We start from the raw sequence: 27,406 nt of genomic DNA, 5'->3' as shown, positions 1-27,406 counted from the left end.
TGGTAATTCTGAAGTGTTTTGCATAGGCTATTTATTCATACATTAATATTTTATGTTATGGTAATGTTACTGTAATAATAGAAAAAAACACTTATAGACACACATTTAAATTATTAAAATATCAGCCATCTCTGGAAGGTGTCCCTAATAATATTTTGTATGTTGTGGCAGCAATAAATAAAATATTGCTTTGTCTAGCGTATGTGTAAACTAGACATTATCTTTTATATTTTATTATACTTCTCGACTATGGTCAGGACGACAGGTTTAGAAAACACACCTCTTAATAAATAATGTTTAAATGTTATAACAAACATGATTCTAAGAACTAAGAAAGAGTCATTTTAGAACAAAGCGAACCCAAGTGTCAGTCTCCTCCACTGCCTAGCTGGCAGTATTTGAATGACAGGTTACTTCTGTTGCAATGAGTAGGTTTATCTGGATTCCAGCAGTCTTTTACAAAACAAGTTTGCTTAATTTTTAAGTAGCACTTTGATTGTTGAAATGTTATTTCTGGGACCTAAATTGCATTCTTTCTCTCTCTCTCTCTCACATTCTATCTCTCTTGGTCTCTCACACACTGCCTCTTTCTTTCATGTGTTTAATCAGATTGCTGAAAATTCCTTTAGCGGTGAATACACATGGGTGGTATGCGTGAACTCTACTAATTGATTCCTGCAGTCAGATTGAAAGTGACCTGTGGTCTGTCAGATTAAAAGCAAAACTCTCCTCTTTTTGGGGACTTTTATGCAGGTCACGTTACAGTAATTCTAAAAAAAACTCTCTATATACAGTGGGTCTAGGTAAAATACTGTTTATGTTCAGTATGCTTACAGCATGTAACATCAAAGTATATACCAGAATGTACTACTTCAATTTGTTTAGTAATTAGTTTTCAAAAGCAACAAATTGCATTTGATTTCCCTTTGTTTTGTGGCACATCATGTAATTAAAAACAAAGTAATGCGTTTGAGCGCAATTCTTGACACTGTTCAAATAAAAGATGCACAGGAGTGTCTATATCCTCTGAATAGCCATGTCATTATATAGCAGATTGGATTTAGAGTGGGGTTATGAGGTGCACAGACCCCCCAGTACAATTCCTAAAACCTTTTACTTTCCTGCAGTAAGTGGTTTCAGCAGTAAGCACAGAACAGCAGCTATGGTAGGCTCTGCAAAGCTGTGTATTTTTAGACCATGTACTTTGTGTGATTCATTACACTGGTGTGCTTTTACTGTTATAAGGGTTACAGCAGCATGTCCACAGAAACCATTCATACTGTAATTAACATTAGATTCCCTCAGCTCTCAAACTTTGACTTAAGTATTCCTGTTGTCTGTACAAGTCGGATTTACAGTTACAGAATTCTCCTTTTAAAGATCAGGACAGGCAGACGAAGCACCAAGGCTGATCAGAGGTTGAACTCAACCTCTCAATCCCAATCCTTGACATCTAATCACTGAGCTTCCAAGCAGGGAGAGCTGAGCGAGGGCTCCCTTCAGAGGGCTGCCTGGGGAACGCACAGTGCATGGACCCACACCTATGCCTGGGAAAGAAGGTGACGCATGGGAAAGCATTCAGGAACAGGAAAGAGATAATATCCAGGCTCTTATTGAGTGATAGGTAGATTATATATTATTATAATACCGGACCACCTAAGTGACCCGAAAATTGACATTAAAGCCTGCAGATCCGCGACAGTCATTGTACAACCCGCAAAATAAGACTCACTGTTTTAAAAAACTGAAGTTTGTGATTATCATTTGTAATGTCGTTTTAATCATATAGATCAGATTATTCATTTTCCAAAATGTTCACAAGGAAGGGGGATACATCAATGTAGAAGGCTGGGTTACTGACAGCACAACAGGAAAAAGTGTGTGTATGTGGGCGGGGGGTTATCAACAAATCTAACTTAAGAAGCCTGAAGAGGCAGAAGTTAATTAACCACAATTAGACATATGCAATAAGCTTAGTGTTTAATTGCGTGTTGTGTTTAACAGCGCTCAGTATTTTATTAAATGATAATCAAACAAAAGAGTTAAACAAACCAAAAGACACAAAACAAAAGGCGTGTTGGCCAAACAAATAAACAAATAACAAATAGGTAGCGTGCTGATGTATAAATTAGCACGCTTAGGAAGTGTTATATTCTCTTTACCTCCTGTCTCCTCTCTCGTTCTCTACTCTGAACACTCTTTTGAATAATGAGCTTGGAGTGGGTCTTTTATATAGTGGCTGGAGCCTTAATTACCTATTAAACAATGACCTTATTAAGACCACAGGCTTTTCCAGGATGGGGATTAAACCCCATCCACACCAGCTACACTTTATAAGATCCGCTTTTTCGCCGGTCTCAAATAGTAAATAAAAATGACGGACGGCTTTCGCCTGCACAAAACACTATATATATATATATATATATACACATACAGTACTGTGCAAAAGTTTTAGGCAGGTGTGAAAAAGTGCTATAAAGTAAGAATGCTTTCAAAAATAGACTTGTTAATAGTTTATATTTATCAATTAACAAAATGCAAAGTGAGTGAACAGAAGAAAAATTATATCAAATCAATATTTAGTGTGACCACTCTTTGCCTTCAAAACAGCATCAATTCTTCTAGGTACACTTGCACACAGTTTTTGAAGGAACTCGGCAAGTAGGTTGGCCCAAACATCTTGGAGAACTAACCACAGTTCTTCTGTGGATTTAGGCAGCCTCAGTTGCTTCTCTCTCTTCATGTAATCCCAGACAGACTCGATGATGTTGAGATCAGGGCTCTGTGGGGGCAATACCATCACTTCCAGGACTCCTTGTTCTTCTTTACACTGAAGATAGTTTTTAATGACTTTCGCTGTATGTTTGGGGTCGTTGTCATGCTGCAGAATAAATTTGGGGCCAATCAGATGCCTCCCTGATGGTATTGCATGATGGATAAGTATCTGCCTGTACTTCTCAGCATTGAGGAGACCATTAATTCTGACCAAATCCCCAACTCCATTTGCAGAAATGCAGCATCAAACTTGCAAGGAACCTCCACCATGCTTCACTGTTGCCTGCAGACACTCATTCGTGTACCGATCTCCAGCCCTTCGGCGAACAAACTGCCTTCTGCTACAGCCAAATATTTCATATTTTGACTCATCAGTCCAGAGCACCTGCTGCCATTTTTCTGCACCCCAGTTCCTGTGTTTTCGTGCATAGTTGAGTCGCTTGGCTTTGTTTCCACGTCGGAGGTATGGCTTTATTGCCGCAAGTCTTCCATGAAGGCCACTTCTGACCAGACTTCTCCGGACAGTAGATGGGTGTACCAGGGTGCCACTGTTTTCTGCCAATTCTGAGCTGATGGCATTGCTGGACATCTTCTGATTGCGAAGGGAAGTAAGCATGATGTGTCTTTCATCTGCTGCAGTAAGTTTCCTTAGCTGACCACTGCGTCTATAGTCCTCAGCGTTGCCCGTTTGTTTGTGCTTCTTCAAAAGAGCTTGGACAGCACATCTGGAAACCCCTGTCTGCCTTGAAATTTCTGCCTGGGAGAGACCTTGCTGATGCAGTATAATTACCTTGTGTCTTGTTGCTGGGCTCAGTCTTGCCATGGTGTATGACTTTTGACAGTAAACTGTCTTCAGCAACCTCGCCTTGTTAGCTGAGTTTGGCTATTCCTTACCCAGTTTTATTCCTCCTACACAACCTACATATTGAATTGATGATCATTAGCACCTGTTTGGTATAATTGTTTAATCATACACCTGACTATATGCCTACACAATCCCTGACTTTGTGCAAGTGTACCTAGAAGAATTGATGCTGTTCTGAAGGCAAAGGGTGGTCACGCCAAATATGGATTTGATTTAGATTTTTCTTCTGTTCACTCACTTTGCATTTAGTTAATTGATAAATATAATCTATTAACATGTCTATTTTTGAAAGCATTCTTACTTTACAACATTTTTTCACACCTGCCTAAAACTTTTGCACAGTACTGTGTGTGTGTGTGTGTGTGTGTGTGTGTGTGTGTGTGTGTGTATATATATATATATATATATATATATATATATATTTTTTTTTTAATTTTTTTTTATAATACTACTACTATTAATACAGTACAAATAATTCATAAAAATAGCACACAATATATACATAGCGGTGGGGCTCCACATCACATATGACCCACTTTTGCGCAGCACACATGGCCTCAAAAGCCACCTCCGCCCCCTTAGTACCAAAGTTCCAGTAAATGTTCCTGCCCAGGAACAGGGACAAGCGTGTGTCCTTGGGTGGCGGCCATGGTGGGAGGTCCTACTCCCATCCCAACACTAACTGCCAGGCTAACCGTGCACTGCCTGACTCTTCTGGCCAAGGCAAACCAGGCAACCAAACTGCTGCCTGTGGAGGGGGTCTCCCGATCTCCTGGAGGGGGTAGCCTCCTTCTTCGTAGCTGGTAGCTCCCTCTTCTGGGGATATGGCCACAGTATCTCCGGCAGCGAAAGTGCTGCTGGGGAAGGTGGTCTCCTGACATTCCCTCCCTTCTTCACAACCAGCGGCTCCCTAGCTGACAATGGAAAAGCTGTCAACTTACCGGCTGGCAGCAGAGCCATTAATGGCTTCTGGGCTGGCTCCCCCAGCCCCAACATATGTTTGGAGGTCAACAACAAACTACCTTCAGATGATGAAGAACTAACAACCCCATGCGACGGCAGCAGCAGACCCTCGGGAGGCAACGGCAGCAGCGGACCCTCGGGAGGTGACAGCAGCAGCGGACCCCCAGGAGGGGAACCCCTGGCCATGAAGGTGGCAGCGGGAGCTCCACTTCTCCCCGTACTTTGTAACTGGTGGCTTCCCAGGCAATGGGGAGCAGCAGGCAACCCCGGCGAAGCAGAGCCGACAGCGACCCATGGCGGCAAAGCCAGGATGGGAGCCCCTGGCCCTGACACCAGCAGTGGACCCTCAGGAAACGACGGCAGCAGCAGACCCGCAGGAGGCAATGGCAGCAGGGGACCTTCGGGGGGCGACGGCAGCAAATGACCTTCGGGAGGCGACGGCAGGCATCCTTAGGTGGTGTGAGGCAGAGCAGGAGCAGTCCCTCCCATGGCGGTGGAGGTGGGTGCGGTAAGTAGTCCTCCCATGGCGGTGGAGGTGGTGGAGGCAGAGGCAGGACCTGCTGCTCTGCTCCTGGCGGTGGAGACGGCAGCAATGACTCATCTCCTTTTGACCCTGGCAAGAGCAGTGGGACCTCTCCCTCTAGCGCTGGAGACAGCAGTGATGGCTCCTCTCCCTCTGGCGCTGGAAACAGTGGCGAGGGCTTCTCTCCCTCTGGCGCTGGAGATGACAGCGATGGCTCCTCTCCTTCTAGCGTTGGACATGGCAGAAATGACTCCTCTCCCTCTGGTGCTGAAGTTGGCAGCAATGGCGCCTCTCCATCTGGTGCTGGAGATGGCAGTGGTGGGGCTTCTCCCGATGGAGCTGGAAATAGCTGGAGCCCTACCATATCTGCAGCCAGGTAGCATGTTACCATGTCCGCAATGTCTGGGAGGGTGTGGCAAAGTGGCTGCTGATAGTGAACAGGTGCAGAGGTGATGCAGTGCAGGATAATCACAGGCAGACAATTATATTCCAGTTTAGAAAAGGGGTGCTTTATTTATAATCCTGGTCTGATGACCTTAAACAATAATCCCAGCAATACACAACAATGTGTATTGCACTGTTTAATAATAATGGGTTGCAGTCCTAAATAATAAACAGTTAGCACATCCACAATATACAATACACGGTCACCAAATACGGGTGCATGCTATAGTGCTCGTGGTGCGTGATTACACGTTATGTTTAGTGACTGTAGTGCAGTATTGATCTGGGTTTTAGTGCTGGCCCAAGGCGACAGCTACGGATACGTGTTTAGCTGTCTGGTGATACACATGGAAATGAACTGTCAGGCCAGCCTGTGCAAAGATTTCCCCTTTCGCAATTTTGCACCCTCACAGATCGGGAGGGAGATTTACAACCAGAACTCCTTATATTTCTGTCACAGAGGGACACTGGGCAGTGTTGCTTTTCCCAGGCTTCCCATTGCTCTCCCTCTGGCTCACAGCAGGTTGATCACATCGGGGAGGGCCTCTTCGACATTACTCCCAGGCTTCACCAGCCAGCCCCAGATTCCCTCAGAGGAGAGTGGATTCGTCGGCCTCTGAGCCAGCAGGACGCTCAGGCTCCTCCATCTCCTGCCAAGCGTGGCTCTGGCTGAGTGGAAAGTACCTGACCCCCCAACACAGGAAGCACCACCCTTCCTCATCCAGACTGGCGAGGCAAACATCCGCCGGGGTAGATGGGACCTGCGACCGCCCCCGTGCTGCTGTTGCTGTGCCTCCTGCTGCTGCTGTTGTTGCTGCTGCTTTCTCCGGCCACTTCTTCCCCCTTTTTTAAAAAAAAAAAAAAAAAAAACACTTATTTTTACAAAAACCCTGCAGTATTCCTGGCCTGACGCTCGGAGGCACTGTCATCCTGGTTCTGACACCAACTGTGAACAAAATGGCTGCAGGGATGACGTCAGACCAGAAACACAAACTCAGGAAGTAGCGGGGCGAAACTGAGACGCTACAGCGCTCAGTATTTTATTAAATAATAATCAAACAAAAGAGTTAAAAAATCAAAAAACACAAAACAAAAGGTGTGTTGACCAAACAAATAACAAATAAGTATCGCTTAGCAAGTGTTATATTTTCAGTTATTTCTCTTTACCTCCTGTCTTCACTCTCATTCTCTACTCCAAACACTCTTTCGAATAATGAGCTTGGGGTGGGTCTTTTAAATCTGTGGCTGGAGCCTTAATTAACCTATTAAACAATGACCTTATTAAGGCTCCAGCCACATTCCCACAAGCTTTACTGGAATGAGGATTCAACCCCATCCACACCAGCTACACTTTATGAGACTGGCTTTTTCGACTGTCTCAAATAGCAAATAACAATGATGGACGGCTTTCATCTGCCCCCACATAAAACACTATATATAATACTACTACTACTATTATTAATACAATACAAATAATTAATACAGATAGCGCAGAATGTATGCATAAGTATGGGGCTCCACGTCACTCAGGCATTGACTGTTTGTGTAGTGGCTTATCCATGTATACAGCTGTGGTCAAAAGTTTAGCATCACACTATAGAATTAATTCATTTTGCTTCATAAAGTTGAATGAAAATTGCTGAATAATGTTAAGTTAATATATTGAATTCTAGGTGATGCAAAACATTTGTCCATCATAGGGGATCGGCAATTGGCGGCCTCCTTGGCAGGGCTTTATCAAGGGTGTCTCTAAAGAAGCCATCGCAGTCAGGGTACAGCAATGCAGCAATGATGCCGAAATAAACCACTGCATTCGTTCAGCCTTCCAGAGTAATCAAGGTACTCAGGGTATACCAGGAGGACACGCCCCACACCAGGGCGATGCCAAACCCAATTAGGAAGACAGGTCCTAATGATATGGAGATGTATATTTAGTACAGAATATATAACGTAACAAAGTATTGTTGCATTATAATCCAAACAGTGCTTGGGAGATTGATTGCATTCTCATTACTATTATTATCACTAATTCGATTATCAGATTGAAGCACCCTTTCCCCCTGTTTGTTCCTGACTCTTGCTCTCCTCTCTCTCATATTAACTCACTGTTCAATCTCAGAACATGGCGCTGTGAGGAGAGTGACCTGCTTCTCATGTTGTTGTCATGGGGACCGAAAGGACAGCAGGAGCAAGCTGGAGGGAAGGCCAGAGCTGGTGATTGGGTACTTACCAGTTAAGACAGTCTTAATACGAGAGAGAGAGAGAGAGAGAGAGAGAGAGAGGAGAGAGAGAGAGAGAGAGACAGAGAGAGAGCTGAGGACAAGGCAGGGGGAGCAGAAATCTCTGTGCAATATTTTGCATCCAGCTCCCTCATTCAGTGCTGCGTAGAGGCCTCTCAATGCATCTGTTATTCTATACATTGTTTCAGTACATTTGCTACATCAACTCTGGCAATGCTTGTATAACTTGTCATGCTAATAAAGATCATTTCAATTCAAGAGACACCGAGAGAGAGAAAGAGAGCGTGAGAGGATAAGAGAGAGAGAGAGAGAGAGAGAGAGAGAGAGAGAGAGAGAAGAGAGAGAGAGAGAGAGAGAGAGAGAGAGAGAGAGAGAGAAAGAGAGTCGTGTTCAGAGTGGGAGTTTAATAGAAAAGATTGAAGGTTGTTTTCTACGCGCATGAGTGGTGGGTGGTCTGAGTGGGAGGATTTCTAAGACCATGTGAAAGTTTTTTATTTACATTTTTTTAACCCTTTTTTTAACACAGCTATTACACATCAAAAATCAACCAATCACAGTGCAGTATTTGCCAGAAATCCTGCACATCTTCTCCTGTATACAGATGTCATCCCTTGCATAAAACATCACACTTAATTCCAGTGTTCAAACATCAAACCCCACATACTTGTTACCTTTTGTAATACAGATCACTGTTTCTTTAAAATGTGATGAACTTGACTGCACTTCTTTTTAATAAATACTATAGTCTCATCATGGCACATTGATTTTGGGCTGATCTATTTTGGATTGAAGGGAGAGGAGAGGTAAAAGTCATGTTTTACAAACATATTAATATAATTTTAATTTCATTTTACAGCTATTCTTGAGTACAATCTTCATTTGTGTTATTTATTTCACATAGTTTGAACAGCCAGAACTGTTCAGCTTCGCTTCGCGGTCCCCTAGCCCAAACTGCACACGATGACTAGACTCACGTAACAAGAAAACCGAGGATTAGTCTTAGAATGATAGATTAGTCTGCAGTAGTGATAGGCTGCCAGAAGGGGGTGCCAGAGTTCAACAGGATTTATAGCTACTAGAGATTTCTGGAGATTTCTTTAAAGATGAGGTGTAGCCTGAATTTCTCTCACTGTTTCAGTGACTCTCCATGCAGCACGCCAGCAATGCTGGTAGATTCTGTTAATGTCATGTGATATGTCCTTGTAAACAAGGTGTTAACATTGCAGGGCCCTGCAGAGAAATACAGTTTATTGTAGATGAAGCCGAGTAGAACAGGGTTCCAGTGCTGTTTAACGTTTTAATAAAGCCCCTGTCCCTCACTGACTTTGTGCTGGGAGATTTCTCTCTCGTGTGCAAAGGAGTTTAGTGCATTTCCAATATTGTGGGAGCAGAGAGGCATAACTGATGCTGATATTAAGGGAGAGCTGAGGACTTGATTCCATGGGTTTAGCAGCCTGAATGAGCAATGGAAGCGCTGGAGACGAATTGAGGATTGATTTGTTCCAAGCACTGATTATTTTGGGTCAATTCCAAAACTGCATGAAATTATCGAGCCTATGTTTAAATAGTTACTGCTGGACTATTTGATTTAAACCTTTAAACAATGCAGGTATGCAACACATGCAACAGGCAGTGCTATGCAATGCCCTGTGCTTACGGTCTATGAGATGAGGCTAACAGCTCTACAGTATATCCTGGAATGCAGACGAGCCTGGCTCTTTTGTACAGTGGTTAAGGTGCTGTCTTGCGGTGGGCATAGCCACCAATTCACATCCCGCCTCCACCCTGTTCCTCACACACACCACTGGAATGTGCCAAGTGACTTCACAGCTGAATTCCTGTACAGAATGGCTGACTGGCAGCCATCTTCTGGGTCTTTTCCTGGTAACTAATTCCCCAAAGCAGATGAATGGATCTCAAGCTGTTGTACACTCTGGATATACCGGTGTGATGATTACATGTGGCAGGTGGAACTATTCAGATTGAAACAGTGATGCACATTTGGATTTGGACACTTGTATTTACAAGCCATGCAAACCGTGTGTTTATCAGGATCACACAATGCTTATTCACAAGCGGTTGAACAAACATACTGTCTGCACAGAGACAGAGCCCATACCCATGGCATGCTGGGCAACCAGTAACATCTAAACATAATACCATTGCTGGAACTCTTGGCATTTTCAAATCATGCCTCTCTTTAGAAAATAGAAATAGTTTTCTGTTGACTTATTTTATGTTCACGTCATTGTGCAGCATGGATTCCCTTTTGTTTGCAGATTCAGTGTGTGTCTCAGCACTGTGTGTGATGTGATAAGTGGTTGTGTTTAAAATGACTGCAGCCCAGCCGCCAGGGTCACCTTGTGCTGCAGGCGAGACAGAGGAGGATTCATTAATTAAATGGAAAAGAAAGGGTCAGAGAAGGAACCTCAGGCTCAAAGGAAGTTATGCCAAGCCCTTAAGAGATTGTCCCTTCCTAGTTTATTTCTTATCTCTTGTGTTCCCTCGGACTTAAGAAAACGTCAGAACAATAAAAGTGCGTTTTATTTTGTAGTATGTTCCTCGTGGCCCGTCTTTTCCGCAGGTAGATGGCTGTACAGTAAACATTTAGAATTCATTTCTCAGAAGGATACCCTGTCATTATTGATTAATGTTGTAGCTATCCCAGTTCCCGCAGGCAGACGCCTCACACAGGGTGAGGCAATCCACACACAAGTGGAGGGCGGGCGCAAACCCGGGACATCTCGCACTAAAGCATAGTGCCAATACCGCTGAACACAAGGAGCGTATATCGGGCTTATGTCTTTATATGTGATTACGTCACCTACCAGCCCTGCTGCTGCCTTCTCTCGTGAACGCTACAATATCTTTCCTTCAGCATTCTGTTCTGCAGATAGAATACTGATTAATATGTTTCCTTCGGTATTCTGTTCTGCAGACAGAGTTATATGTATTTACAGCCATGACGGGCGATGGATGACAGACATGCTTGTTTTTTAATGTGTTTGTAAGTTCAGAGAATGCTAGTAAGGAGTATGCTGAAACACATATTTACAGAATAATTACCTTTAAGAAATGTGAAGTTGTTCTGTATTAATTAAATGGAATAAAACGTTAATATTTTGATCTGTGTAATTCCCTCAGACATATACAGTACTGTGCAAAAGTTTTAGACAGATGTGAAAAAATTCTGTAAAGTAAGAATGCTTTCAAAAATAGACATGTTAATAGTTTACATTTATCAATTAACTAAATGCAAAGTGAGTGAACAGAAAAAAAATCTAAATCAAATCCATATTTGGTGTGACCACCCTTTGCCTTCAAAACCGCATCAATTCTTCTAGGTACACTTGCACAAAGTCAGGGATTTTGTAGGCATATAGTCAGGTGTATGATTAAACAATTATACCAAACAGGTGCTAATGATCATCAATTCAATATGTAGGTTGAAACACAATCATTAACAGAAACAGAAACAGCTGTGTAGGAGGAATAAAACTGGGTGAGGAACAGCCAAACTCAGCTAACAAAGACAGTTTACTGTCAAAAGTCATACACCATGGCAAGACTTAGCACAGCAACAAGACACAAGGTAGTTATACTGTATCAGCAAGGTCTCTCCCAGGCAGAAATTTCAAGGCAGACAGGGGTTTCCAGATGTGCTGTCCAAGCTCTTTTGAAGAAGCACAAACAAACGGGCAACTTTGAGGACCGTAGACGCAGTGGTCGGCCAAGGAAACTTACTGCAGCAGATGAAAGACACATCATGCTTACTTCCCTTCGCAATCAGAAGATGTCCAGCAATGCCATCAGCTCAGAATTGGCAGAAAACAGTGGGACCCTGGTACACCCATCTGCTGTCCGGAGAAGTCTGGTCAGAAGTGGCCTTCATGGAAGACTTGCGGCCAAAAAGCCATACCTCCGACGTGGAAACAAGGCCAAGCGACTCAACTATGTACGAAAACACAGGAACTGGGGTGCAGAAAAATGGTGCAGGTGCTCTGGACTGATGAGTCAAAATTTGAAATATTTGGCTGTAGCAGAAGGCAGTTTGTTCGCCGAAGGGCTGGAGAGCGGTACACGAATGAGTGTCTGCAGGCAACAGTGAAGCATGGTGGAGGTTCCTTGCAAGTTTGGGGCTGCATTTCTGCAAATGGAGTTGCGGATTTGGTCAGAATTAATGGTCTCCTCAATGCTGAGAAGTACAGGCAGATACTTATCCATCATGCAATACCATCAGGGAAGCATCTGATTGGCCCCAAATTAATTCTGCAGCATGACAACGACCCCAAACATACAGCGAAAGTCATTAAGAACTATCTTCAGTGTAAAGAAGAACAAGGAGTCCTGGAAGTGATGGTATTGCCCCCACAGAGCACTGATCTCAACATCATCGAGTCTGTCTGGGATTACATGAAGAGAGAGAAGCAACTGGGGCTGCCTAAATCTACAGAAGAACTGTGGTTAGTTCTCCAAGATGTTTGGGCCAACCTACCTGCCAAGTTCCTTCAAAAACTGTGTGCAAGTGTACCTAGAAGTTTTAAAGGCAAAGGGTGGTCACACCAAATATTGATTTGATGTAGATTTTTCTTCTGTTCACTCGCTTTGCATTTTGTTAATTGATAAATATAAACTATTAACATGTCTATTTTTGAAAGCATTCTTACTTTACAGCATTTTTTCACACCTGCCTAAAACTTTTGCACAGTACTGTAGGTCTTAAAGGCAATTGCTTGTAAAATACGAGTACCAGCACACGTCTACTTCTACCATGGGGGACCACAATAAACGTCTCTGAAGAGACCCGGAATTACTGAGCGGTTTGGGATCTCATTCCCTAGCACAGTATAATCAGTTCAGTATTGAGTTGCGTGCCATCTCTTTCAATCTGTGCACTGCAGGCCATTGCCAGTCTCGTTTCTCATCTCTAGATATACCAAAGTGAAGTAACACGCCTCCTCCTCGGGGCTCGCGTTGTTCACAGGATTGCAGCCAGGTACTTGCTGGCAGTGTTTTACAGCAGAATCCAATTTTCCTCTGCAGTAAATTGGTCAAGAAACATGATGTTAACCCTATACATAAATATACAGATATACAAATACCTGACTCTTACCCGTTGGGTACCTCCATAAGGACTTGCTGGATCAGCGTTCTTCATGCAGTCTAGAGGCAGTGACTGAGCATCAAACACGTGCAGGGGTTAGAGACTAGCATAATCTGTCTGACTGGTAAAGACGCATCCTTTATTTTCTCAGCCTCATTACAATTTAGTATAAGCACTTTGCTTGCACCTTGCAAAGGAAAACTCAAAACTCATGCCCAAGAACCCTTCACACTAATTTCTGTTGATAAAGATCTGGGTGCCTGGCAATCATTCTGCTTCCTGACTCTACACAGAGTATTACAAAAAGTAATTTCTCTGCAGGCATCTGGAGCTGGGGTTTGAGCTGTGCTGTTACTGAGCTCCGTGTTCTAGCTAACAGGTTTTGCCAGCCAAACAGAGAAGTGCAGACATGGCTGGAGCCATGCACCTCAGCCCTGCAAGAGAGAGAGCTCCCACAGGTGCGACTTACATAAATACATTACGTGAACAGAGACGCAATAGAGCTTGTTTTGCAGATTTTTTCCCCTTCTAAACAGCAGTCATGAGAAGTCAACACATGTATGGTTTCCATTATGCATGACGTGTTATCTGTAGCGGATGCGTTTGTTTTGTAAGGGTGGTCGTGTTTTTTAATGCTATCGCTGGTGTTTCTGCAAAGCTACTGTGGGCTCCTGCAGTGTGGTTATGCATGCGGAACTTATGATAATCAGTTGACTGTAGCGGGGATTAACAGTCATTCGAAGCAAATAGCATTTTACATAAAATGTACAAGTCTGTAGCCTGCAGGGAAACAGTCCCTGGCACCAATGGGAAATAAGGGATGAGTTGGTTTGCTGTGTTGAGTCTGTATGAGTTCTGTAGGTTCTGAAGGTACAGTACAGGGGGGAGCAAGGAGACTGGACAATACGCAATCAGGGGCTAACCTAATGTTCGGTACCCCCTACTTTCAGAAACGATTGCCTATCATTGCAACGCATTCATTTCCATCGCTCTCTTCAGTATGTTGGTTTAGTTGAGTTGGTTCTTCGCATTGTAATCTGCACTCAAATAAAATGCTATTCACTGTTAACACTTTCAGTACTGGGCTTGCCTTTTCACTCCAAAGTATCTGATTACATAGTGTGACTCCCCTAACCCTAACTCTAACCCTAACTCCTGCTGCTTTCCATTAATTACCAGTATCTTGGTATCTCTAAACCTGCAAAAATAATCTTCAAGTGTATCCCAAATGTTATTCTTTTACTACTGAATGCCCAGGTAGGATATGTGTGCTTCATTCTACCCCCACAATGGGTTTCTGCAATGGCTTAGAGCTTCAATAACATAGATTCTACCCACATGCACTAGCAACGGATTGGAATTTTACCAGAGAAATAGGCTGTGCTGTAAAGTGCAAAGACATCATTATTTTACTAACCATAAAAGTACTGAATATGATTTTAAAACAGAACCCTCAGGAGAGAGTGGGCAGGAACACGGAGAACTCTCACCCCACTCTGCTGAGACCTGACACACACTTAACCTCAGCACAGCGAACGGGTTGTATTTGGAATTGATTGAGCGTTCTAGTGTTCCTTGTTGTGATCACAGTGCTCCCTCTCTGTCTGACCTGCACAGCAAGAAAAAAAACAAGAGCTCTTGAGGGCAATGCATTATAAAACTGAAAGGGCTCTTGTTGGGAAACACTGAAGCTACTGCAGCAAGGAAATGAAACCAGCCGAAACGTGTTTAATAAAATGCCCTGATTTCAGTCACACAGAGAGTACTCATTTACAGACAATGCAGCATGACTGTTAGAATCCCTCTCCCCTCACTCTGTAAGCAGACCCCCCAAGGTGTTGTCAAGACTCCTCAGGCTGCATTTACATATCCTCCGCTTTAAAGCCCTCGTTTAAATGATGAAATCGATTGACAGGGCTCATTTTAACAGAGAACGGCATGTGTGGCACAAAAGATAACAAAACAAAATCATTAAGAACATGGTGCCGATGACAGGACATCTATCAAATCCTACTTGTTATGAAAAGCTTGCCCACAGTTCCCCTCCCAGCTTCCACGTACAAGATACCTGGGCAGGACCTACAGCACAGGAAGTGATGAGGTAGCAGGAAAGAAGTTTTCATCTTTTGGAATGAAGCCAAGAGACCTTCAGCAAAAGCGCCCTTCAAAATATTTGTCATTAATATTAAACAAAATCATAAATACCATAGTGTAGGGAAACTACTGTAGGGCCAGGACTAGTTGCAAATAACCATATGTAGGAGTTAGGGTTAGGGGAGTTAGGCTTTTCCATTTCACTTGTGCATGTGGGTGCAGCAATAGGTATAATGTGCAATAGAATCTTGAAGAGTTTTTAGAAATGCGTGTGTCTCTGCTGTAAATTGGTAGGGTAATTATTTACATGTTTTATTGATTAAGTAAAAGTGTGGAATGTGCCCAGACGGTGATTATATGATGATTAATTATTAATCACCTGGTCACATGGTATAAAATGATAAAGGAAATGTTTGTTTAGAGGGAGATGGTTCAATGAAGGCACATGCCTGAACAATGGGACAAAGAAAAAGTAAGAGAAATAGAAATAATATTGAAGATCACTTAAGCTTGGGTGTTGTTTTGTTTTGTAGTGTTTACTTTGTTTAAACCTTTATTTTGTTTGATATATAGTAAAAGTGCACAAACAAGTGCTGAAGTGCAGTTTCTGAGTCTGGGTACTATTTCAAGAGGGCAGACCAACCTTGAAGACTTTATCACAGAAGCTAAAGCATTCAGTCACTGTGGCTCTGGGGAAGGGCTGGTGTGGAGAACTGGAACTCTCTGTCAAGTCGTATAGCTCTGACACATAGTGGTAGGAATGGAGCCACGTTACCCAGCTCACAGGGAACTGTGCAAGAGGAGCATCCTGTGTGCAGCCATGCGGAGGCAGCTGCTTGGTTTTGAGACCCCCTGTTGAAAATGGTTGGGTGTTATGGGTGAAATCCAGCTCAGAATTGAATGCAATGAGATTAATCAACTTGCAATTTCTCAGAGACTTTTTTTGAATTTTGAAACTGCTGACAGATGGGGATCCTCTGTGGAGACCATGGGGTCCACTGGCAGCATAAAGACTGGCCCAGGTATGATAGCATTGATGCCCACCCTCCTCTGCCTCTTAATCCCCTCATCTCTACCTGATCCCTACTCTGATTGTGAGTAGTTTTCCTCTCTTCAGATCTCAGACTTGCGTTTATCTGGTCTATGTGTTAATGTACTCCCTACCCTATGGGGAGGGAGAAAGGGGTGCGATAGTGAGGTTAGTGAGGAGGAAAGGAAGAGAGATGAAAAAGGAAAGGGAAGAATGAGAGCGATAAGAGAAACAGGATAAGGCAGAGGAGAGATGAAGGGCAAATGAAGGGATAAAAGAGCAAAAGAAGGAATAAAGTGAGAGAGAAAAGGGTTGATAGAAAAGGAGGATGGACAGGGTAATGTAGGCTTCAAGGTCAGGCACAAGCCAGGATGCATCCTTCTCATGCAAGCCATGTGAGTTACTGTTGCTGTAGGGAATTTATTAAATAAAAACCAAACGAGATTAGGATCTTAATATTCTTAATAATCATGCGCTCACTGCAGCCTGTGAAGTGTCGGAGTCGTTAATGTTTCACAATCAGATGATGCAATGGGGATCATTAAGAGCCACTCTGGTTCCTGGATGAGCCTGCGAGCGGGGCTGTGAGCCGGGTTGGGTGTGGGGCTTGGAACGGGTCTGTGACAGTGAGGGCTGTGAGCAGGGCTGTGACAGTGAGGGCTGTGAGCAGGGCTGTGAGCTGAGCTGTGACAGTAAGGGCTGTGAGCTGTGCTGTGACAGTAAGGGCTGTAAGCGGGACTGTGACAGCGAGGGCTGTGAGCGTCGCTATGAGCGGGGCTGTGACAGTGGGGGCTGTGAGTGGGGCTGTGACAGCGAGGGCTGTGTGCGGGGCTGTGACAGAGAGGTCTGTGACCGGGACTGTGACAGCGAGGACTGTGTGCGGGGCTGTGACAGAGAGGGCTGTGAGCGGGGCTGTACAGTGAGGGCTGTGAAGCGGGGCTGTGACAGAGAGGGCTGTGAGCAGGGCTGTGACAGAGAGGGCTGTGAGCAGGGCTGTGACAGTGATGGCTGTCCAGGGATTCTGTCACTGAGACCCTGCCTCATCTGCTGTGAGTGAGCAGCAGATGAGGCAGGGTCTCAGTGACAGAATGTGAGTGAGCAGCAGATGAGAGGTGGAGTCTTAGTGGTAGAATGAGAGTGAACAGCAGGTGACAGCTGTCTGTATACGCACAGTATGTCTGTCCTACACACTCCCCCACCACGAGTCCATGCAGAATGACCTGGGCAGGGCACTTGCACTCTGTTTCACTGAATATCTTGATATCCCCGGCCCTGCTGCCTTAATAGATGATAACTAGAGTTAGCAGGATGGTGCACAATGATCTTTGCCATGTATTTGAAGATGGTCTGCATTTCATTCTTTGTCCAACACCTGTTGTGCACAGTGTGCCTTCTGTAGTATAATATAATTCTGCAGCCTGCGTCTGTCTTCTTCTGTTACGTGTGTGGAATTATATTGCAGTGGGTTTGCTATTGTTCTCTGATTCTGTTTCATTTTCATTGTGTATGTACTGAACTTTTTGGCTGATCTCTATACTTGGATTGATATCACTCTCAGGGTTGCAATCTTGCATACTTGTTAACCCTTTATTTGTGATATTATGTATTATTACATCTATCAAACACCACACCCGAATCCTTTAGATATACTATTGCATATCCACAACCTTGTAAATGGCTTTCTTGCATAAAAACGGTTTTGCAAAAAAACAACATAAATCAATCAATGTTTAATGATCAAACCCACAGCTTCACAGTGACATCAGCCTCAAAATGTCTTCTCTATGTGATGAGAAGATCCTGTATACTCTTTCACGCCACCCTGGGAAGCACACTGGCCAAGAAGAAAAGCATCACAAATGAACAGTGATTCCTTATTGTACCATAACAGCATTCCAACAGGATTAATACCTAAATCTTGATCTGAGGAAAATCATCACAGTTAAGCCAGGGCTTTTGTTTCAAAATGCTCCTCCTTCACATTAGCACAACAGCATTCTAAAAAGCCCTTAGTGGTTACTTTCCCTGCTCTACAGATCTGATGGCAGTGCTCTCGCATTTACTTCGATGGAAGTGATGCAGGTAACCGAACCCACATGAGCTCACAGAGTTGGTTATGAGCACCTTAGAGCTTTAGTTTGAGGCTCAGGTGGCACATAGAAACTGTTGAAAAACTAAAATATCAACAGAAAATAATAAGACACACCAATGTGAATGAGGTTGTGCTAATATGAGATAATATTTTTTTCCCTGGTACTTCTTGCTATCGCTTTCATCAATAATTATAATAATGATAAATAAGAAGACATTTCTTAAAATAGCTTAATATCAGCTCACCCCACAGCGATGACGATGACTAATTAAATGCTGCAGTCAGAATGCGTTTTGCAGCTAATAAAATATTCATTAAAAAGATTGGTTTATCACAAGTTCCAATCAGTGCACATCGAGAGGCATTAATTAGTCCTAATTAAGATGCATTTGATCAGTTTGGGGTGAACATGGAAGGGACAGTACATTCAAGTGCTGTAACCACAGGAACCCTCTGGTAAAGCAGCTGATTAGCACCATGTTGTTAGTACACCATGGGGCAGGCTTGAGTGAAAGGTACCAGGTCGGGAATTCTGGACCAGCAACAAAAGTGCACTTGTGTAGTTTTGTCAACAATAAAATAGGTTATATTATGGGGATAGGTAGCCGTTCACTTTAAATCTGCCTTGAGTGAAATTAAATTCATGGTCTTGACCCTTCGTGAACAGCTGAATACTGAAATCACCATTAAAACAATTAGCATCCAGTCCAGAGACTAAACTGCTCCCTCACCCCATCACCCCTTAAGAGAAAGGGTGCTCCTTCCAGTCCAGTGCAGGCTAGAGGCATGGAGACTGAATTGCTCCCTCCCTCACCCACTAAGAGAAAGGTGCTCCCTCCAGGGCAAAATCATATTTGATAATTGACGATCTCTCTTTGTAGATGGTCAGAGTTTTTAGGATATGTCACTGTCGTTATGACTTCCCACGATTAACTATTTTATGGTGGGACAATGCAAACCTGTTTATAGAAAATTCATAAACAGTGTTGAATTTCAATATATGTACATACATACATACAAACATACAGTACATGCAGTGGCACCAAAAATATGAAGATTCCAATGTCCATAGTTTCACATTGTACATTTAGGTTCAACTATGTAAAAAGACATAATTTCCCAGTAAAGCTAATTAACTTTAATTCCTAGAACAAACCTCCAACCAATATTTAAAAAAAGGTGACAAGTAATAAATACTAATTTACACAGGGCTTGCAGCAGCTGAGAATGATTCCAGCAGCTTGTGCATAGCTTGAAGGATCACTCAGTCAACACTAATTCATTTTTATAAGCACTCTTGTGGCCTTTAACACCTGATTAGGTTTCTCACTTATAATAACTGAACCAGCATCATCTTCTCCCAGCCATGTGAAGGACGCAGTCAATTACTTCTTTAATTAATCTTCTTCAGTGTAGGTCACATGTTTTAATAATTACAGCAGCAATGAAATGAAACAATAGTAAAATTAGACCAACATGTTGACAAGCAGTCTGTGTCTATCTCACTGAAACTTCCCTCCTCCAGCTTCACAGAATCCAAGCTCTGTTGTTTTTATGGTGACAAGGCCTTAATCGCCTGCTAGGAAGCAGTTGATAGACTTCAGCTTTCTTTTTACTATGACAGGAATCCAAAATAGGCACTTACACTCAGCTATGGCCAACATTTGCATCACCTAGAATTTTAGGATAGAGACATAATAAAACAAGAAAATAATATATTAGGGGTGGGCATCGATATCAAAATTGTATATCAATATCGGGCACGTATTTTGATATTGATATCGATAATATCGAAGTCTTCCATGACATAGAAAAATACAATATGAAACATATAGACGTTAACAGATATTTACATAAGAAAAGCAATAATTTACTTTAACTTAGTGGTGCTTTGCTTCACAATATCCATGGTATTGTTATATTGTTTTACTATTGCATGTCATCATTAGCCACCTCAAAACTGAAATATTCAATTTCACTGCGCAGGCTAGCCAGTCCGGAAGTAATTTAATCTTCACTTCTGCCCAACGCATTTAAAAGTATTAAGCACGGTGAATGCTGCATTATTTTGAGATGTGTTTTGATGTTTCAAAAGTACATCTCATGTCTAATACCGAAAGTTCACATTTTAAAAATACATTAATAACAGTGTAAGTAATCGCATGGAAAAATGCAATGAACCACACTGCCGCATGCACATATCTCACAATAATCCCAATAGTGCTTAATGCAGCATGCAAATAGCGTTCAGTACCTTGCGAGCACGTTCTGGATGAAGAAAAAAAGATATATACATATAACAAATTATTTAAGACGATTTTCCTGTTTATTGTGGGGGTTTTTTTGTGCTAAGTTTGTTTTTAGGTGTGTGTCCCTTTAAAAAAGGTGGTCCTGTTTTTTAATTAGTTGATGCATACACTTTTTGAAAACGGTATAGCCATTTGTGCCAAAACTATCCAGCCATTAATTTGTCAATGCGTTTGTCAATTCATGAATTGGTCCATTTGTCCAGCAATTTGTCCATAAATTTGTCAATTCATACAGTAATTCATAAACTTATTTGTTAATTTATCTAATAATTAATTAATCTGTCAATTCATTAATATGAAAGGCTAATTTCTAATCAACCAAACGAACTTCCCTGCAAACTTCCCAACAAACAGACAAACTTCCAACTGTCAGCCTCGCACTGTGCCGAAAACACTTCTTTCTAGCCAATGGGAGTACACACTAATATTTTAACCAAAGAAAATCCAGTCAAAATCCAATGAAAAACTGCTTCTGCCAATGATATTGCAGTTTATTAGAAAGGGCGTTTCAGAAGATATTCTATTTAACAAGATACTCGACTCCGCTGACTTTCATTGGAGACTTCCGTCTCACTGCGTGCAAAGCATTGAGGCAAAGGTCTACCGGAAGCCATAATAGTAGCACAGTATTTCATGTTAGATTTTGAAATGTCACATTTTTCCATTTTTGTCAGTTTTTCTTTAAGTACATGGAAAATTACAAAGCGGTATGTAATTCAATGTGTTACTGTAACATTATTCAGCAGGTTTCATTCGACTTTATGATGCAAAATTAGTTCTTTCTATAGGGTGATGCAAAACCATTGGCTACAGCTGTAGCTTTACTGGGAACTTCGTTTTTAACAATTGCACCCTGCTGAACTATCTAGAATGTTTATCTAGAATATGTCTAGAGTGACTCTACAATGTATAAGTGTGTGTGGGTCAGCAGTGTCCTGCCTCCTATGGAAACCCCCAGCATCACAGCATTAATCGTCCCTCAGTAAAGACAGAGAGAGACCCCCAGGATCTCACCACTAATCTTCCTTCAGTAAAGACAGAGAGAGATCCCCAGGATCTCAGCACTAATCTTCCCTCAGTAAAGACAGAGAGACCACCAGGATCTCAGCACTAATCTTCCCTCAGTAAAGACAGAGAGAGACCCCCAGGATCTCAGCACTAATCTTCCCTCAGTAAAGACAGAGAGAGACCCCCAGGATCTCAGCACTAATCTTCCCTCAGTAAAGACAGAGAGAGACCCCCAGGATCTCAGCACTAATCTTCCCTCAGTAAAGACAGAGATAGACCCCCAGGATCTCAGCACTAATCTTCCCTCAGTAAAGACAGAGAGAGACCCCCAGGATCTCCGCGCTAATCTTCCCTCAGTAAAGACAGAGAGAGACCCCCAGGATCTCGGCACTAATCTTCCCTCAGTAAAGACAGAGAGAGACCCCTAGGATCTCAGCACTAATCTTCCCTCAGTAAAGACAGAGAGAGACCCCCAGGATCTCAGCACTAATCTTCCCTCAGTAAAGACAGAGAGAGACCCCCAGGATCTCAGGACTCAGCGTTCAGCCCCCAGAAGAAGTTGAAGGTTCAGCTTCACATGCCGTTTTCTCCTTTCCGCAGCGACTCCACGCCGGCGAGCTGTGCCTCGGGGGAGGCCGGGGAGACTGCGGGCGGAGGAGGAGGAGGGCAGGAGGAGGATGAGGAGGAGGCAGGCACCATGCCCAGCGGAGTGGAGGGGGGAGTGGGCTGTCGGGGGGGTGTGAAAGCCAGCCTCCATCACACTGCCTCGCCCATGAGGGTGCAGAGGAACAAGGGGGCCAGCGCCTGCTCACACTCCTCCACGTCCGACTATGAGCTCTCGCTTGACCTCAAAAACAAACAGGTAGGGGACAGAGGCAGCTCCGGGGGGCTCCGAACCTCCTGGGTAGCCCTCAGTAGGGACAGGGCAGAGAGGGACTGTCAGGACTGGGAGCAGGAGGATTTCAATATGCTTCCTGTGATTCAGTGTTTCACATTCCATTTATTCCTCAGAGCCCCAATGAGGGCTGCGGGATCCCGTTTTGTTTTTTGTAATGGCTTATTGGAGTGACTGTGCTTACTGCAGGGCTAGTTCACATGTTCCCTTTGCTTCAGTGTGTCTGTTTGATTCCTGGGCAGATCCCTGTCCTCGTTGTTTGTAAAGTGCTTTGGTGTTCTGCTTTCGTGTAAAGTTTTAATTTAATGTATGTATTTATTTTTGTAATGTACATTTTGGTGTAATAAATTAGGCTGTTGTCTGCAAAACAGATCCATCAGACCGCTGTCTTCATTATTTCATAAAAGCAGAGAAATCCATCTCATACCTGGCACAATGTTTCATTGGATCTTATAGGCCTCTCCTATCTCTAAATTCAGAGTGTTTAGTTGGAGGCTGTAGCCAAGTTGAGATCCGGAAAGCTGGGTAGGTGGTGGAATGGTTTCTGGGGAGAGTTTGTTGAGACTGGTTAATGTTGGTTTATAAAATTTATGTGCAGTGCTGAGAAAAAGTTTGTGAACCCTTAATGATAATTATGGAAATTCCATAGTTTTACCATGATAGCCTTCTTAAATCAAAACCAGTCTTTTCTTAAATATACAATAGGGTTTATATTAACCAAATCCATGTCTTTTGAAACAAAATGATGTATGAATTAGACAAACAATGAGTAATTAAGATTCAGGGTATGTGAAAAAGTAAGTTAACTTCTGGTTTTATCAGCTCTTAGGAGGATAATTAGAATCAGGTGTTTAAATAATTAGGTAGATCTTCAGGGGTGAGTTTAGGAGGCCCCATCCTATATAAAGATCAGAAATTTTGTGAGTTTGGTCTTCCCCATACAGGTGTGTGGAAACAAAGAAATCTCTGAGGACCTCAGAAAAAACAGTTATTGATGCTCATCAGTCTAGAAAGTGTTACAAAACCATTTCTAAGGATTTGGGGCTCAACCAGTCTACTGTCAGACAGATAGCCTACAAAAGGAAGGATAGCCAGTAGGAAACCACTGCTCTCTAAAAAGAACATTAGCACCATTCTGAAGTTTGCCAAAGAGCACATAGATGATCCACAAGACTTCTAGAACAATGTTCTCTGGACAGACAAGTCAAAGGTGGAACTTTTTGACCTCAGTGAGAAACATTATGTTTGGCGAAAACTAAACACTGCGTTCGAACAGAAGAACCTCATCCTAACCGTCAAGCATGGTGGTGGGAGTGTGATGGTTTTGGGCGGCTTTGCTGCCTCAGGACCTGGATGGCTTGCTATCATTAACACAACCATGAATTCTGCATTGTATCACAAGATTCTAGACATACAATCAGATCTACAAAAGAATGGCTGCAGAAGAAGAAATTCTGTGTTTTTGAATGGCCTAGTCAAAATCCAGACCTAAACGCCATTGAAATGTTGTGGCAGGACCTGAAGCGAGCTGTCCATGCAAGGAAGTCCTCAAATGTCACCGAGTTGAAGCAGTTCTATAAGGGGGAATGGGCCAAAATTCCTCAAAACCGATGTAAAAGACTGACCAACATTTACAGGAATCGCTTAGTTGAAGTCCTTACTGCTCAAGGGGGTGCTACCAGTTACTGAATCTAAAGGTTCACATACTTTTTCACACATGGATATTGAAAGTTGAATCATTTGAGAATGAATAAATGTTGAAAAAGTATCATGTTTTTGTGCCATTTGTTTAATCAGGTTATGTTTATCTATTATTAGGATTTAGATTAAGGTCTAATAACATTTTAGGTTTGAAATATGTGAAATATGTGAAAATCCTGGGGTTCACAAACTTTTTCTCGGCACTGTATATGATTTGAATCCCTCAGTGCAGGAGCTTGACAAGTCCCACTGTTTCTGAAACTGAAAAAGATATGTGAAACAGTTTCTAAGTCTTTGTAAATTAGTCTTTTGTTTTTCATACTTACTGTACAGGCTAGCCTTTAAACATTTAAACTAGACTTCTCTGAAACAACATGTATTTTGGATTGCTGAGTTGTCCCCTGTGGTGCTTCCCATCCCCTGTAATAAATACTTCTCTCAGGCTCCTCAAAGGGACATGGTAATGATTTGGATAACTGTTAACTGCCTGAAATGAATACATTTTATATAGCATGTCTAGCAGATCATAGAACGATCCAGAGATTGCGTTTGACTTCGTTCACAATCAAACTTTATCAAGGTATTGTAAAAAGGATGTCTGAAAAGCTTTTGGTACAGCATCTGAAAGCTCTTTAACTCTGTATCTTAGACCACTGAACTGATACACTTTTTATGGGTCAGACCCGCAAATTCACATTAAAAACTGCAGACAGTCATCGTACAACCTGTAGTGTTTCCAGGTGTAGTGTTTTCATTGAGCTGTCGGGCTGCACTCTGACGCTGTGGTACTGAGAGGCTGCGAGGCACTGTGCGCTGTGCTGGGACTGTAGTGTTTCCAGGTGTAGTGGTTTCATTGAGCTGTCAGGCTGTGCTCTGACGCTGTGGTACTGTGAGGCACTGCGCTGTGCTGAGACTGTAGTGTTTCCAGGTCTAAGACACATCTGTCACCCTGTGCTGAGAAATCAGATCAACGTTATCGACAGAGACAATTTTCCACAAGTGGTAATTGTTTTATTTATATAAAAGCAGCCTGTAGCACTCTAACACATTAACAAAACCTATTTCAATTTGAAAGCAATTTTGCATATAGATTGTTTCATTGGCCTAAATGTTTCATTCTGAGCTGCCTTTAATTTAACAGAATGGTAGATAAACCAAGTTGAATTAATAAAACATATAGATGGACTTTGGTAAACTCTCTACAGAACAAAAGATTTTGTTATATTGTTCTAGATGTGTTTCTCGGGAACAAGCAATAAATACACAGTGGTGCCTGTAAGTATTGACACACCTACTAGCTATGCACTTAGCTGTTTTTAAGTACTTTAATGAAAATATAATTTAGTCAAAAATTAACAATAATACATTTAATAAAGAAACTAGCGATACTAACACCCTTTGAGTGTATTGTTTTTATTATAGATTGCTCAGGATCTTTTAGCCAATCAGAGCGCACGTTTTGCCTTCTGTATTTCACAAGAGAAACCCTATGATGACATCAGCCGTGCGTTTTTACCGTGCTGTATTCTCCATGTCAGCACAGCTGACCAGGTCCTGTGCTTTATAAAATCATACCCGAGGCATCTCCCAGAATTCCATTCAACCGCAGAGTCCGTTCAAAATGGTGACATTACAATGAGCCTGTAGTGACTTTGGTATACAATTTATTTATATATAAATTAGTCTCAAGGTGCACTGTTCAAGAACAGCCAAATGTTAGTAATTGAGACATACCATAATAGAGCTGTGATATCATGTTGAACTCGGATTCCCTTGAAAACAACTGACATCCACACAACGTGTCAGAAATACAAAAGAATCATTTATTTAAGGGAAAAAGGGGTGCACAACTAATCTAATATTACAGAAAGGAAAGTCTATTGGTTAGAGATATGCGTGAATAGTAATATGCAGTTCACTGATTCCATAGTCAAACGATTACAACAACCATAACATTGTTAGTGTACATGGTTAATATACTAATATTGAATATGTCTTATCACACAAAGTGTATACTTTGCATTAGTATTTTCAATACCCGTTTCTCATTGTAATCGATCATGTAAATATGCACGAGAATTAATTCAACTTCCCATTCAAAACGGAATCCAACATTCCAGTACCTAATTTAGCTTTACCATGTTAATTTAGTTTAGACATGATGTACAAAACTAATAATATGTTATCAACCTCAGTTGATTATATATTCAAATTGACTCAAATGGGGCAATTATGAAATTCTCTGCATTTACAAGGCAACTCCTTTTGAGTTGCACATTTCAAACAAACATAATACATTTCTTACACACTCTAAAACAGGAAGTTATATTCTATTTCTAGAACAGTTTCCACTTAACTTGATAGCATTTGCTTCAGTTACTTTCTCGAGTCATAAAGTATTTAATACTAGACATGTTGAATACTTATCGATTTCCATATACAGAAGTCAATCTGTGTCGATGAATACTGCAGCTCTCCAGATCCACAGTTCCAATGTAGATGGTACTTTGCTGTACGCATTGTATTGCGTAGACTCGCAATAACCAATCATTCCTTTTCAAATGAAGATCAGCTTGTTGATCTCCAAGGCTTGCAACATTATCTTTGTTGTTGACAGTTTTCCCACTGGGAATAGTTCCGTTGATCAGACGTAACTCAGTTCAGCTAATGCATTGCAATTGAAAAGTTATATAGTTTGTAAAAGTGTTCTTGTGGCAATTCTTCTGTACGGCTTTGCTTCAGTTCGTTTTGTGCAGATACATGGAAACAAAGACCCGCTTTCCAATTAATGCAGTATCCCGTCACTGATCCAGTCTCTCGTAGGACAGACGGCCCGGCCCTTCCTTGGATGATTCTAGTCATTATTCAGAACATTGGTTCTTCCTTGCCTTCTGTGAATTCAAGCATATATGCTCCCATGACTTTGTTCAGAGCAGTGAAGTATCCATTTCATCCCTCCGAACTTCAGGACAACTCTAGCGGGAGGACACTACTTGTGCGCACTTCCTTTGTGGTCAGCACGCATGTCTGGGCAACAGCAGAAGCTCTCCATGCAGCAGAAGCGCGCTCACACAGCAGAAGCTCTGGAAACCGCAGCTCGCATCTCAAAAGTCAGCGGGTTTTGCGATTCTCTCTTCAACCCTGTGAATGGCTAGTCCGGTTATTTTGGGCAGTGCCTGAGTCCACGTGAAGTGTCTTTCATTGGTTGTTCTCGTACCAATGTGCCCTCTTCTCCATTGGTCTGCTATTTACGACAAGGACTGTTTCTCTTCTTAGTGTCAAGGTACTCAGAATTATCTGGACGTTGCCCTCAGCAAAATACTACTGGCACCGAAATGGCTTATTCAATGATAAGTAGAGATA

General features: G+C 42.4%; 1 protein-coding gene across 5 annotated transcripts in view; it reads left to right on the top strand.

Annotated features, from left to right (window-relative positions):
* Window positions 1-27,406, top strand: part of LOC121318536 (IQ motif and SEC7 domain-containing protein 3-like) — a 74,905-nt gene that overhangs the window by 7,810 nt on the left and 39,689 nt on the right. For 2 of the 5 annotated variants that reach the window (XM_041255303.1, XM_041255302.1), the window contains exon 1: window positions 22,151-22,309. The exons of 1 other annotated variant lie outside the window; for it this stretch is intronic. In XM_041255303.1, coding sequence (XP_041111237.1) covers window positions 22,220-22,309 — 90 coding nt within the window. In that variant the 5' untranslated portion in view covers window positions 22,151-22,219. Of the gene's footprint in view, window positions 1-22,150; window positions 22,310-27,406 lie in introns of those variants that run through there. 2 more of the 5 variants (XM_041255304.1, XM_041255305.1) reach the window with 2 other exon arrangements.

The sequence above is a fragment of the Polyodon spathula genome, chromosome 7 (genome assembly GCF_017654505.1).
Source record: "Polyodon spathula isolate WHYD16114869_AA chromosome 7, ASM1765450v1, whole genome shotgun sequence".
Taxonomy (NCBI): Eukaryota; Metazoa; Chordata; class Actinopteri; order Acipenseriformes; family Polyodontidae; genus Polyodon; species Polyodon spathula.
Note: the sequence above shows the minus strand (reverse complement) of the source record. Positions and strands in the feature narration are given on the sequence as shown.